The sequence below is a fragment of the Oryctolagus cuniculus genome, chromosome 2 (genome assembly GCF_964237555.1).
Source record: "Oryctolagus cuniculus chromosome 2, mOryCun1.1, whole genome shotgun sequence".
In the NCBI taxonomy this organism is placed as follows: Eukaryota; Metazoa; Chordata; class Mammalia; order Lagomorpha; family Leporidae; genus Oryctolagus; species Oryctolagus cuniculus.
The window spans coordinates 78,145,571-78,159,097 of NC_091433.1; the positions used below are offsets into that span (position 1 = coordinate 78,145,571).

Consider the following 13,527-nt stretch of genomic DNA (forward strand, 5'->3'; position numbering starts at 1 on the left):
CTTGAAAGATGAAAACGCTTCCCTAAGTGAAAGTACACTCCTCTGATGTTTTAAAACAGTACAAGACGCTCTTTCATCCTGTGCTCCCTTAAACTAACTGTGCCTGCTAAATGTTTCTCTAAAAGTGCCAAAAATAAGAACTTTTGTATCTTCTTGTTTGGCTTGTGTTTCAAATGCTGGAATTCAGAACCTCTGAATGTCCCACCTGGTTTAAGCTGCATATAATCCAAACGCTTTAGCATAACAAACCCCGCCCCAACCCTCGGATCTCAACTCAGATGCTAATTAAAACCCATCCTGAGTCGTGCTGCTATGGTTACTGGGATTTCTCCAAGACCCTGGTGTCTTCAATGAGAAAGTTCTGTTGCTTCTCCCAGGCTCAGGGAGCGCCCCTGTATGGGTCAGGGCAGTTCCTACCGTGTGGCACTGTGGATGCCACCGTCGGCATCTCCTGGGGGCTCCTGCCTACCTAGCAAGCAACTTCTGTGTTGGATTCTGTAATTCATCTCATTGGAGTCTTCGAACAGCAGGATGCTATAAAAGTATCAGTATCTCTCCACTTCAAGATAAGAGTAGCCTGGAGACTCAGCCGCAGTCAGCAGCTTGCTCAAGGTCACATAGCCTGTCCGTGAACTTGGTTTTCGGACACCGAAGCCTGTGTTTTCCACTAACCCACCCGGGACTGAGGCCCACAGACGCGTGGCTTGTATTTTGCTCTGACACTCTGTTCCCTGCCTGTGTCGGCGGATGTGTGCCCTGCACTCAGGAGCCCAGACTTTGGAGCTGGAGTGTGGGGTGCAGCTGTAACCTCAGGCACGGCATAGGATAGCATGGCATGGCAGCTCCCTACCTCTGTTTTGCCATCTGTGAATTGGGGCTGTAATTCCTACCTCCCAGGACAGTTCTGAAGATCAAATAAGTCAATACATCTCTAACACCCTTAAACCCAAGCCGTGAAAAAAATGAGAGCTCATCGTAGCAGCCGAATTCCTGTAGCCAGAAGCCAGATAGAATCTGCCATCACCCGGGCTGCTTTGCAGAAGATGCCTGTTTTGCACGGTCAGAGACCAGCACAAAACCCGAGCAATGCCGTGGTCATGAGAGCAAGGCGCTGCAAGATCACATCACAGCCTGTGCCGCCTTGATGTTCAAAGTCAAGTGTCACTGCGGCTTCTCTCTGCATGCAATTCCCTTGCTTCTGACGCCAGCCTAGAGGCAGGCAGTGGAGACAACCGGTGCAAATGACATGCCTGCACAGCCGTTCTGAAAGCCTTTTTTCTGAAAATCAGCAGGTTTCTTCTTTCCCTGATAAAAATCAGTTTTGCTCTAATGGAGGGAAATTTTTTTTCCTAGAATTTAAACTCTACACACAGCTCAATGGCTTTAAAAAAAAAAGGCATTTATTTTTCTAGAGCCTTTGAAAGTTACTTTAAACTGGCAGGAGATAGCAGTGAAATGGTGGGGAAAGCTGTGAGTTTCAGCATGCTAACGTGAAACTATTTTTCCCTTTCAAAACCCACATCTGAGGGTTACTAACCACGTGCAAAGTTCCCTCTTTTCTGCTTTTTGGCCCAAAGGCCTAATTGGCATCCTGGTAACAGCTGATCGAGCACACATTTGGCTCTGCCAGTTTGCCTCCCCAAATTCTGAGGCCTGACTTCCGTTAGCCCTCTTAGGCGTGTTTAAACAAACGAAAAATTTCACGGTTTTCCTTGAAAAACCCTGCTGAAGACTTCAGAGAGATGGAGGAAAAAAACAAAAGACCAGATTATAAAAAGATGGGCAGCAAGAAAGAATGACAGTGTGTGTTGGTTTGTGCACTGAGTTCAAGTGCAAGCCGCCACTCCCGCTCTCTGCAGGCTGCCTGGGGGCCGGCGGGAAGGCACAGGGCCTGGCGTGCAGGGCCTGCAGACCCCGGGAGAGGCAGCCAGGTCCTTCGTCCCACAGACTGGTGAGGGGGCACTTCAAAAAGTCCATGGAAAGGGGGATTCAAAGGTAAGTCTGTTACAGTGCAAACATTTTTTGAACCAAACCTTTTGATGCCATTTCCCAAGAACTTGCTGAAATATCCTGTATGTCTGTTTTTCTCCTTGTGTTCACACACACGGGGGTACTCACCTGGACTTCGGGGGCGGGGGAGGAGGCGAGAAAGTCTCCATCCTACTCCTGTCCTTGGGAAACTCAAAGGCAAAAGAAGCCGACTTGCTCATGCCCGTGCTGGCTTTGCCGTGCTGCCCGGAGGAGGAGGAGCCGTCGGTGGGGTGCACCCGGTGCCAGGTGGAGGCGCTGGAAGGGGCCATGGGGCCATTTTCCGTCTCTCTTCCCCAGCTGTGACTCAGCAATTCCTGCTCTGCCTCCTCCTCTTCCTCTATCCGGCACTGGCGACTCCAAGCACCTGGCTGGTACCTGGGCCGCCTCTGGTCCACGGCTGAGGGGGTGGCAGCAGGTGGCGGGCACCTGACAGGGTCACTGGCAGCAGCACCATTGGTCCGACAGGAAGGAGTAGGCTCAGCAGGGCCTCTGGACACAGGTGCGGGCCCCAGGCTGCCCTCCCCGAGGTCCGCCAGCGGGGAGGGGGATGATGACACGGGGGACCCCCCAGGGCTACTCTTGGACAGCTTGGGGGGGATGGCAGGCCTCCCTTTGAGCCCGCTTTCGCTGGTATCGTGTGCATGGCCTTCCCTGGAGCTCAGGCATTGCCTGGCTGAAGTCTCGTCCTGGCCCACATCGGAGTCCTGACTGCCATGCCCCCGCGGCCACTGCACACCCACTGCCGAGTCCGGGCTGCTCAGATAGATGGTCCGGTGGTCCTCTTCGGGGTGGGTTGCCATGACCGTGATGGTGGCACCCACCTGCGGAGCCATGTCCGAGCCTTCCCTGTCCTGGCTCCAGCCCGCTGCTACTTTGTGAGCCCTGGCCTCACTGGTCCACACCTGGCCCTGGGCGGCTGCTGTCTGCTCTGCCTTGGCCTGGGATCGCGGAGGGCCTGGCGGGGCCTTCTTCCTCTTGGTGCTCTCAGCATAGATGGGCTCAGGCAGCACGGCCTCCCTGGGCTGGGGCTCCCCCGCAGGCCCCAGGCACCTGCTGGGGGTCACGTGGCAGCCGCCTGAGTCCTGGTGCTTCGCGGGGGCGGGGTCCTTCACCAGGGAACAGTAATCGCTGTCAAGGTGGGGAGCGAAGGGGCTGCTGGTGCCACTGCTGCGGCTGCAGCAGGAGAGGCCATCGGAGGAGCTGGCGGCCTCTGAGGTGAGCGAAGGCTTCTTGGGGCCCAGGCGGGGCGGGTAGGCAGCGGGGCCAGGGCTGCCGCTCAGGGCCCGCCTCTCCTCGGCAGCGGTGGGCTCCCAGCGCGGGGGCGAGCAGTCCCCTCCGGCAGGCAAGGCGCCCTGGGCCGCGGGGCTGCCAGGGCAGCAGTCCAGGATGGAGCAGTACTCGCCGCCCTCGCTGTCCCCGGACGGCGAGCACCTCTGGTCGCTGTCGTCCTCGGAGGGCAGCGACCCCCTCGGCGGGGGCGAGGGGCAGGGCCGGGGGCCGCGGGGCCCGCCCGAGCTCAGACCCGCGAAGGCCGCCAGTTTCTGGCGGAAGCTCTCCTGGGCCGAGGGCAGCTCAGCTTTCTCCTCCCGGCCCACCTTGTCGTCCGGGAAGCTCACGGGGTGGAAGGCCGGGCTCCTGTCCCCCCGGGTCTCTAGGCTGTGCAGGCCGACCACGGCGTAGGCAGGTGGGCAGCGGGGGCCGCCCTCGGCGGAGGCGCAGGGGCCGACGGGCTTCGGGACGCCGCGGAAGCTGCCCAGGTACACGACAGGCACGTCTTCCTGCTTGGGCAGGGGCAGCTTGCCGGGGGCTCGTCTCCAGATGACCTGTGCGGCCCGGGGGTTAAAAGACTGGCGTTAGAGAGAGCAGGAGGCCGAGAGGCGAGGCGAGAGGGAAGTGGCCGGCGGGTCAGCTAGGCAGCAGGTGGCACACACACGGCGCACACACACCCTCTGGTCCCCACGCTGCACCCAGGCGGCCGGTCATCTTCCCAGACACTGCACTCTGCTTCCCTCCCAGGGTCTGTCATGCTTTGGGCTGAAGTTTGTAGGATGGGGGTTGGGGAGGGGAACACCACAACCCAAAATAGCCATTTTGCCTTTTTTGCTTGCAGGTGGCAGGTAAACTAAGTTCCCAAATATTTGGGTTGGAGCCACCTTGTGGCATAGCAGGATTCCCATATGGGCACTGGGTTCCAGTTCCGGCTGCTCCAGTTCCCATCGTGCTCCCTGCTGGTGGCCTGGGAAAGCAGCAGGCCACAGTCCTTGGGTCCCTGCCACCCACCTGGGAGACCTGGATGAGGCTCCTGGCTTCACACTGGCTGTGTGGTGTTTAATTTTTGCTTTGCATTCATGGTTGGTTTGTTTGTTTTTGATAAGCTTGTCACTGTGCACTCCTGAAGAAACCAAAGCTCTTAAAGAGTTTAAAACCCTTGGGTACCAGGCTGGCGCTGTGGCACAGCAGTTTAACGCCCTGGCCTGAAGTGCTGGCATCCCATATGGCTGCTGGTTCAAGTCCTGGCTGCTCCACTTCCTATCCAGCTCTCTGCTGTGGCCTGGGAAATCAGTAGAAGATGGCCCAAGTCTTTGGGCTCCTGCACCCATGTGGCAGACCTGGAAGAAGCTCCTGGCTCCTGGCTTCAGATCGGCACAGCTCCAGCCATTGCAGCCAGTTGGGGAGTGAACCAGCAGATGGAAGACCTCTCTCTCTCTCTCTCTGCCTCTCCTCTCTGTTTAACTCTGACTTTCAAATAAATAAATAAATCTTTAAAAAAAAAAAAAAAAAACCCTTGAGTGGGTGGCAGGGACAAGGCAGGAGGCTGAGGGGTGGTCGCTGAGGGGCCTCCGGGCTTTCTGGCGTCTTGCTGGGCTTTGCTGCCCACCACACCAACAAGCTGCTCTTTCTCCCAGCTACAGCTGCCATCTGGGCCAGAGCCGCGGGTGGACCAGCTGGCCTGCCCGACTGACTGTGGTTACCATCCCTGAAGGCACAGTTCCACTCCTTTCCCTTCTCCAGTCCTCACCCAGCCCCAAGGCTGGAAGCAGCCTGGGAGGAAGGCCTGCCTCTGGCTGCTTTCTCAGAGATTCTCAACTTGAACTTGGTGTGACAGTTCAAAGTGCCGAGAATGGCCTGGTGGCTGGGTGTGACCAGCTTGGGACAATCCCGGCGGGCCTGAAAGGGACGTGGGGCTCACAGGAAATGCCTTTCCTCAATGAGGTGTCCCCTGGTTGGAAAGTGACCTTTGTTTCCACACGACTCAACACACCCTTCCTGGCCTGCTCACCACCAGGGAAAACCAGCTCAGGCAAAGAGGCCCAACAGGCAGCCAGCAGAAATTTTAAAACTTTTTTCAAAAAGCTAAAGAAATTGTTGGGGCTGGCTATTGGGGTACGGCGGGTTGAAGCTCCACCTAGAACAGCAGCACCCATATCAGAGTGCTGGCTGGAGACCCAGCTGTTCCACTTCTGATCTAGCTTTCTGGTAAGGCACCCAGGGAAAGCAGAGGAAAGTGGCCCCTGCCGCCCATATGGGAGACCCTGATGGAGTTTCAGGGTCCTGCCTCTGGCCTGGCCCAGCCCTGGCTTATTGCAGCCATTGGGGGAATGAACCAGTAGAGGGAAGATCTCTTTCTCTCTATCTGCCCCCCCTCCCCACCTCACTCTGCTTTCAAATAATTAAATAAAACTTTTAAAAGAAATAAAATTGGCATTGTACAATATGCAAATGAAGAGTAAAAGTCTTGCTAGTAATTTTTTAAAAGCTTCACTTGTCTTCCCCTCCAGCGTCTTCAAATCACAGGAGGAAATTCTGAAGGGCTGGATTAATGGTTCTTAGCCTGGAGGGGTCAGCAGAAAGGCAGGCAGCTCCAGCCACACGCTGCAGTCGGGAAAGGGCCACCGAGGGGCCAGCCCTGCAGGATTCCTGCTCCGACAGCCCTCCCTGGCTGCCAGCCAGTCACCCAGTGTTGGAACAGGAGCAGCCCCTGGAAAAATGCCACAGAAGTTAGTCAGCCTCACCTGCGAGACCTCGGTGCTCACGCCGGCCTCTGTCCACACGTCGGGGGCCTCCGAGCTCATCATGGTGGGCTTCACAGCGATCGTGGGCTTGGAGTAGGGCGAGCTGCTCACGCCGTCATCTTCCAGGCGGCCGTTGTCGGGCCTGGGGGGCAGGCTGCCTGCTCGGGGCTGGGGCCTGCCGGCCGCCAGCTGATGGTCACTCCGCAGGCAGAAGCAGTTCTTGCAGGACCCGGGCTTCCAGATGTGTTCCACAAAGTCACTGCACGCTGACATCTTCAAGGGCTCAGGGTTCAGTCGGATGGACTGCTGCATCGTGGGCCCTCAGGGTGCCGTGTCATCTTGTGCCCGGCTTGCTCTTGTAGTCTTGCGGGTGGCAGGGGTGGGGCCAAGAATGACTTCCTGGAAAGACAGAACGCTCGCCCGATTAGACCTGCCCAACCCAGGGCCGCTGTGTGAGCAGTGAGAGTCTGGAAGGGAAGGAAGGAGTTAAGGAGGCGGCAAAAGGTAAAGACAGGCATCCTTACTCATTCGTACAAAGCTCTCAGACGCTAGCTACTGGTGTGGCTTTATCAGCTCTATAAAAATGAAACAGGCCCACTAACATGGAGCACACATGAAAGCCATGAGGCTAAGTCTCCCAGAATCCTGGGCACTTGGAGGTTTCGGGGCCCCTCCAGGAAGGAATCACACAGAGCTTGAGTTGAGAAGCCTGTGCCTTGCCCATGTATTTATTCCCTGCCGCTGGCAGTGCAGGTCCTGGGACACTGGCCACAGAGACACGAGAACTCCAAAGCAGCATGGCAAATCAGAACAGTGATTTGATCATGCCTGAAAATCAGTTGTGAGAGTGGAGGTGGCACTGGAATCCGCCGCCCTGAGCAGGTGCAGCTGGAGATGGTGTGGTGCTGATCTGACCCCCAGAGCAGACTTGCCAGGAGGTCTGCTATCTTGGGGACAAACCCTCGCCTTCCACACACACAGAGCATACTGTGTGTCCTTCAACCCTGGGCTGAGTGAGGTCAACACAGCTCAGGGCCCGCTGGCCTGGCTAAGGATTATCAAGGTTTTGTCCATCAGTAACTCTGGAGAGGCCATCAACCTGAAGAGTTCACTGCTCTGACAGTGAAGCTGAAGACAGACAGTTTGCACCATCGGAGAAGAGCTCAAAGGGGTGGGACTACTACCTAATTAACCCCAATAACATCCATCCAGTCACTGTTATCCCCATTCTATGGATGGGCAAACTAGGGTACAGGCACAAACTAAGGCCTAGGAGCCAGCACTGTTGTACAACAGGTTAAGTGCTGCTTGCAACGCAGCATCCCAGATCAGAGTGAAGTCAAACCCCAGCAGCCTGGCTTCCAACCCTGATTCATCTAATGCACCTGGGAAGGCAGCGGAGGATGGCCCAAGTCCCCCCTGCCACCCATGTGGAGACCTAGATGAAGCTCCTGGCTCCTGGCTTCAGCCTGGCCCAACAGCCTTACTGTTGCAGTCATTTGGGGAGTAAACCAGCGGATGGAAGATGCTTTTCTGTCTGTCCCTCTCTCTCTGTCACTCTGCATGTCACATAAATAAATAAATCTTTAAAAAAAGAAAACCTAAGACCTGTCCAGGGACACAGAAGGTTTGCAGTTCTGGAGAGACAGCCCGGCTGTGACGGCAGCCCTGCACTTTGCCACGGCAGTGGTGAGGCCGTGCAGTTGGCCAGCGGCTTAGAACGCATGGGCTTCCTGGCAGCAGAGGGTGCCTGAGAACATCTCCTGGAGCCCCTCTGCGGAGCGGATTCTCACCACACAGACAAGGTTAGGCCCCAGGGCTGGCTGAGCTCCCAGGAGAATCTCCTTGAGGTTGAAACTCTCTACATCATCAACAGGACTAACCAGGTGGCCTGTGCCAGGAGCTCCTGAGATCCTTCCTGTCTCTGGGAAGCGCTCCCTGTCTTGTCTCCCACACACACAAGGGCACTCATGCATCAGGTTCAGGCCCACAGGGTGCCCCTTTGCCCTCCAAAGTCACCGAGGAAACCTACAGAATCTCAATGCAGACAGGACACTAGGGAATAAAAGCAAAACATTTGTCTTTTGGCAATCACCATTCAGGCCTTATGGATCCCTTTCTTTCTTTTTAAGATTATTTATTTATTTGAAAGGCAGTTACAGGGGTTGGCGCTGTGGTGCAGTGGGTTAACGCCCTTGCCTGAAGTGCTGGCATCCCATATGGACGCCGGTTCGAGTCCCGGCTGCTCCTCTTCTGATCCAGCTCTCTGCTATGGCCTAGGAAAGCAGAAGACGGCCCAAGTTCTTGGGCCCCTGCACCCGCAAGGGAGACCCGTGAGAAGCTCCTGGCTCCTGCCTTTGGATCGGCGCAGCTCCCACCTTTGCAGCCATCTAGGGGGTGAACCAGCAGATGGAAGACCTCTCTCTCTGTTTCTACCTCTCTCTATAACTCTATCTTTCAAATAAATAAAGTAAATCTTAAAAAAAAAAAAAAAAAAAAGGCACAGTTACAGAGAAAGAGGGAGAGACAGAGAGAGATCTTCGATCCACTGGTTTTCTCCCCAAATGGCCCCAACAGCCAGGGCTGCACCAGGCTGAAGCCAGGAGCCAGGAGCTTCATCTGGGTCTCCCACGTGGATGGCAGGGGCCCAAACACCTGGGCCATCTTCCATTGCTTTCCCAGGCCATTAGCAGAGAGTTGGATAGGAAGTGGAGCAGTCAGGACATGAATCAGTGCCCATATGGGATGCTGGCATTGCAGGCGGTGGTTTTACCAGCTACACCACAGCACCAGGCCGCAGATCTAATCCTTTAAGTTGATTGTCAGGTTCTCCTCTCCAAATATGCCCGAGTAGCAGGTTCATTCTTTGCCAAATTCTCCCGAAGGGGTCACTGGGCTTCATTCAACACACTGAGGATGCAGGGCTGGTTTTTTTTTTCTCCTACAATCTCGAACCACAGACAGCCATAGGCTTGCTGCTGAATTTTGCAAGGAGAGGAGCAGTGGAGGAACTATTTCAGTCTTCAGCGGTGAGGAGTGGGTGTCCTCCTGGGCAGCTGATGGGTGCAGCCTGTGGATTTCCCCCACAGAAAAGACAGCAGCAGGGCTCCCACGGCTGGTTGCTGCAGGGCGGGGCGGGGCGGCAGAGGAAGAGTTTGGAAGGCAGGTCTGTGTGGGCTCCTGGCTTCCAGCTGGCTCCTCGGAGAAGGCTGGGCATCCAAGCACTCCCTCAGGGGCCACCAGATTCCCACAGGAGCTCTTGGAGGTGGTCACCTCCTACCACTTCAACAGGGAAATGGGAACACACACTTATCATGGGGCGGGGGCTGCTTGATGGAGAGACTCCTTCCGTCTCCCGCCTTTGCAGCCAATGGCCCGCTCCAGCCCTGGGAGCGAGCCAGGCTCCAGGTTACCAATGTGCCAGGCGTTTCCTTGGGTATCCCTCCCGTCCTCAGCTGGGAGACTCTCCAATGGTTGGGCACGCAGCTGCCCAGGGACACAAAGGTAAAGTTGTTGGAAAACGGCATGAAGCCCCAGGCACCCCACCATCCTGCTACAACTGGTGTCTCGGGTCCCAGCAAACAGCTCACCACCATGTCAAGCCTGAAACCCTCGTCTAGTATTCCAATAAAAGAGGAGGAAAAATCCAAATGGCACCCCTGAAGCAGGAGCTGCGCTGAGGCTAGCCCCAGCAGTGCCAGCTCTCCACAGCCTGGGAATGGCACCTCCCCAGCCCACATTCCCTCCCTCCGGGGGGGAGGCAGCCCCCAGAATTATGCAAATTCGCCCATTTCAGTAGGAGGCTGCAGTGCAAGATTAGAAAAAGATCTCAGCATTCCTTCTGATGCAAGTCATGATAAAATATCTTTGCCTCTGCAAACTTCTGCACTACATTCGTGGCTGCAATTTGCAAGACTGAAGCTGTCAGATACACTCCCACCCCATTTCACAAGGAATCTGAGGAATCAGGGTGGCCAAATCCACTGTATTGACTATTTTAGCTCAAAATGTCCCTTATACTTGCATAGCAAGTCGCTCGTGCCTTACCTTGAAGTGACAGAATTCCAGAAAAAAAAAAAAAGTAGTCTAAATTTTTTCCCCTATATCTTGTAATCAAATGAATGCTATGCCAGAAAAAAAGGAACCGTGTATAGAAAAGTGTTTGCATTTCAACACGGTCCATTGGCCAGGGTTGCCGGGCAGAAAGGAAAAAAGTCACAGCCTTCACACACACACACACACGGTAAGTTAACATACATAACTTTCTATTTTCTTTTCTCTCTCTTTCCAGTGCTGTGTAACCTGACCTCAGCAGAAGCAATGTGATATTTAAACCGATTCGGAGGAGACCCGGGTCTCACAGGACCTCAGCTAGCTGCAGGATTCCCTTGGGTTTCCTGTCAAAGTCCCTTCCCCCGGAGGGAAGGGGACGTTGGCTGCTCAAGATATATTATAGCTGGGCCGGGTGATCAATCAAGCCTTGCGGACGCACGGGCTGCGTGCATTGCCAAACTCCTTGGCCCCGGACCTTTGGGCTTCGGTATCGGCTCTGCGAAACCATGTGCCCGGGCGCGCGGAGCGTGACCTGGCGGGCGGACACACACGGCGAGGCGACACTTTCTGCCGCCTCCATTCCCATCCGCAGTGCACTGTGTGTGTGTGTGTGTGTCCCCGGCCGGGAGCGGGCGGCACAGGCAGAGGGGAAAACGGGCTCTCGGCGTGTGTTTCCCAGCGAGCCACCAGGGCTCTCGGGAACCGGGCTCACCTCGCATCGCTGAGCGAAGGCACCTACCCCGCGCCCCCAAGCCATCACCCCCCGGGGCCCGGTCCGAGCAGCCGGGCCGGCCACTCGCTCGCTGCTCCGTCCACAAAGGCGGACCCCCAAAGCCCGCGTCTGCTGGCGCAAAAGGAGCAGTAAGGACCACCCCAACAGTCGCTTCCCCCTCCCGGAACTCCCAGGAAAGTTTCCCTGTCTCCAAGAGCGCGATTCTCGAATGAATCGGTAACAGCCCTCCGCCTCCCGGGTCCTCCCCGCTTTGCGTCCCCACCTCGGGGCACCGCCACCCCGGGCGCACGCGGTCAGGACGCCCCCCACCCGCCCCGGGCGGCCGCCTGTCACCCCGGGGAACGCCGACAGAGGGTCGCGCGCTCCGCGGCCGCCGCGCTCCTCCGACCTCCTCGGTGCGGCCACGTTAGCCATGGGAGACACACACAAAAAGAGGCCGCCTCTGCAGCACGTTGTCGGGGCTCACCTCGGGGCTGCGCTCCCGGGGCCTCGCCGTCGGTCGCCGCGCCGCCCTCCGCCGCGGAGCATTGTTCGGAGAGGAGCGGCGCGCGGTGCGTGCCCGGCCGCGGGCGGGTGTCTTCTGCCTGGGCCCCGCGGCCGGCTGGCAGCTGCGCGCGCGGCTCCGCCCCCTCAGCCTCCGGTTACGCCGCCCGGCCCGGCCCCCGCCGCCCCGCCGCAGTCCCCGCGCCCGGCGCCCCTCCGCGCCCGCGCGCCTGCCGCCGCCGCCGCCTCCCCGGCGGGCGCTCCCGCCACCCCGCGCGCCCGGCCCGCCCTCCCGCTCCGACAGCGAGGCTCCGCCCCAGCCCGAGCGCAGGAGCCGGCGGACCCCCGCGCCCTGCCCCGCAGGCGCCCCTGCCCCGTGGGGGCTCCGCGCGGCCGTGCGGGCGCGAGCTGCGGCGCGTGCAGGCTTCCCTTTGCCACAGGGTGCTCGCTTGGGGGTGGGTGCCCTGCAGCCCTCAGGGAAGGAGAAGCAGGGGTAGATTCCTGAGCGCACCATTGAGGCCGGCGGCATGGGCACTTGGGGTGCCGGTTGCTGTCACCCCCGGACGGATGGTGGCGCGGGAGAGACCTGGGCTTTCTGCAAATCGCTCAGCCTTTGAGTTGGAGCTTTCTAGAGGGAGAATGCAAGGATCGGGCTGCTGAGAGCTGGCCTTCCAGCTTGCTGGAACATCCAGGCCCTCCGCAGGCCACTGCACCTGAGTTTGCACGGTTTCCAGTGAGTCATCCCCTGAGTTAGTCCTGGGGCTACAGATTTCTTCACTCAGTGTAATGACAGCCGCGATCCAGTCACGGCGCTCCCTCCCCTTCCATCTGCTGCCCGGGACCCGTGCACCTTGACCCGGGCGTTCCTTCAGGGAGCCTGCGCCGAGGTCACCTCCCAGGGCTCTGCATGGGTGGGGAAAAATCGGCCAAGCGGAACAGGAAGAAGACCCCCCCGGAAAAACTCCCTTGTGGCCTTCTCTGTCCCCCTCCCCCGAGAAGCAGTTTATGGTCCATTCCACTTCCGGTCCTCTGCCGGCCAGCCCGTGCCAGCCTGGGAGCCCCTACTACTGACAGAGGAAGGGGGTCCCTTAAGGTTCCTGGGTTTTCCTCCATGTTCCCAAGTCTCCCGTTTCTCCTAAGAGGATGAGTAGAATTGAGGAGTGGGGTAGGGACATTTGGAGGGACAGGAATAGAACCAACATTCATTACATGCTCACCTGGGTCAAGCAACCCCAATGGAGAAGGGACCACCGTTATCCCCAGTTTACAGAGAGGAAAACAGAGGCTCCGAAGGCCACGTCAGTTTCAAGGCTCCGCAGTTGATAAAGCGGTCATCCCAGCGTTGGGACCCAGAGCTGTGTGACCCCACAGGCAGTCCCACCCTCCCAGGCTGCCCTCCCTGAGGGCTGGTAGTCAGCCCTATCTTTCTTCCCGAAGTGGAGGGAGATCACTTGAACACATAGGAAGGAAGCCTCCGCTTAACTCGGTTAGCATCCACCAGAGCTGAGCCTTGGGCCGGCTCAATTAGAGACCCAGGAGGGGAAGGTGTTTTGAGAAGTTCCTGCCTGCCAGGTTCCAGGCCAGATGTTTGGGTTCATCCCCAGTAGAGCCCACTGTAAGGGAGACGCTGGCCCCATATGGTAAATAAAGGCTCCACTGAGTACACACGAGGCACTTCCTGTACACTTTATGTTTTTCTCTTTACCTAATTTCTTTTTGCTACACTAACAGGCAAAAGAATAGAATTATAAGAAGCAACCGCCATGGTGTGACAAGATCCTCTAGTGGTTCTGTGGCTTGGGACAGCTGTCCAAGGGTTCATTCAGTGTTAGTAACCTGTGTCCTCCAGTGATTTGCTGTGCTCACACACAAAATAAACGCATTATACTGTAGCTGCTGACATGCAAGGTGCATCGTTTTATGCCAGCAACATGTTCCTAAAGATGGCTTCATCTTGCCTAATGAAAGGAATCAAAAAAATACTTCAAAAGAGCCAGTTGGGTGCACACGAAACTCCATACTCTCACACACTGCTCCACCATTGCCTGTTAAGTAAGTGGCTTCCTCAGCCTAGCTACAGTCAGCTCATGCATTTCATAAACAATTCTGCTTGAACTTCCAGACTGCACCCCGCAATGCAGTGCCATTTGTGTACACACAGCATTCTGCTTCTAGCTCTTATCAGTCCATTTTCATGATGTTTTTAACCACAGA

General features: G+C 57.0%; 1 protein-coding gene across 1 annotated transcript in view; it reads right to left on the reverse strand.

Annotated features, from left to right (window-relative positions):
* The window catches only part of PRAG1 (PEAK1 related, kinase-activating pseudokinase 1), a 52,862-nt gene extending 41,428 nt beyond the window's left edge, over nucleotides 1-11,434 (reverse strand). The window contains exons 1-3 of the mRNA XM_070068513.1: nucleotides 11,297-11,434; nucleotides 6,045-6,443; nucleotides 2,119-3,854 (exon numbers count right to left, since the gene is read on the reverse strand). Of these exons, the coding sequence (XP_069924614.1) occupies nucleotides 2,119-3,854; nucleotides 6,045-6,356 (2,048 nt within the window). The 5' untranslated portion in view covers nucleotides 6,357-6,443; nucleotides 11,297-11,434. The remainder of the gene's footprint in view (nucleotides 1-2,118; nucleotides 3,855-6,044; nucleotides 6,444-11,296) is intronic.
* Between the last annotated feature and the right edge of the window lie 2,093 nt (nucleotides 11,435-13,527).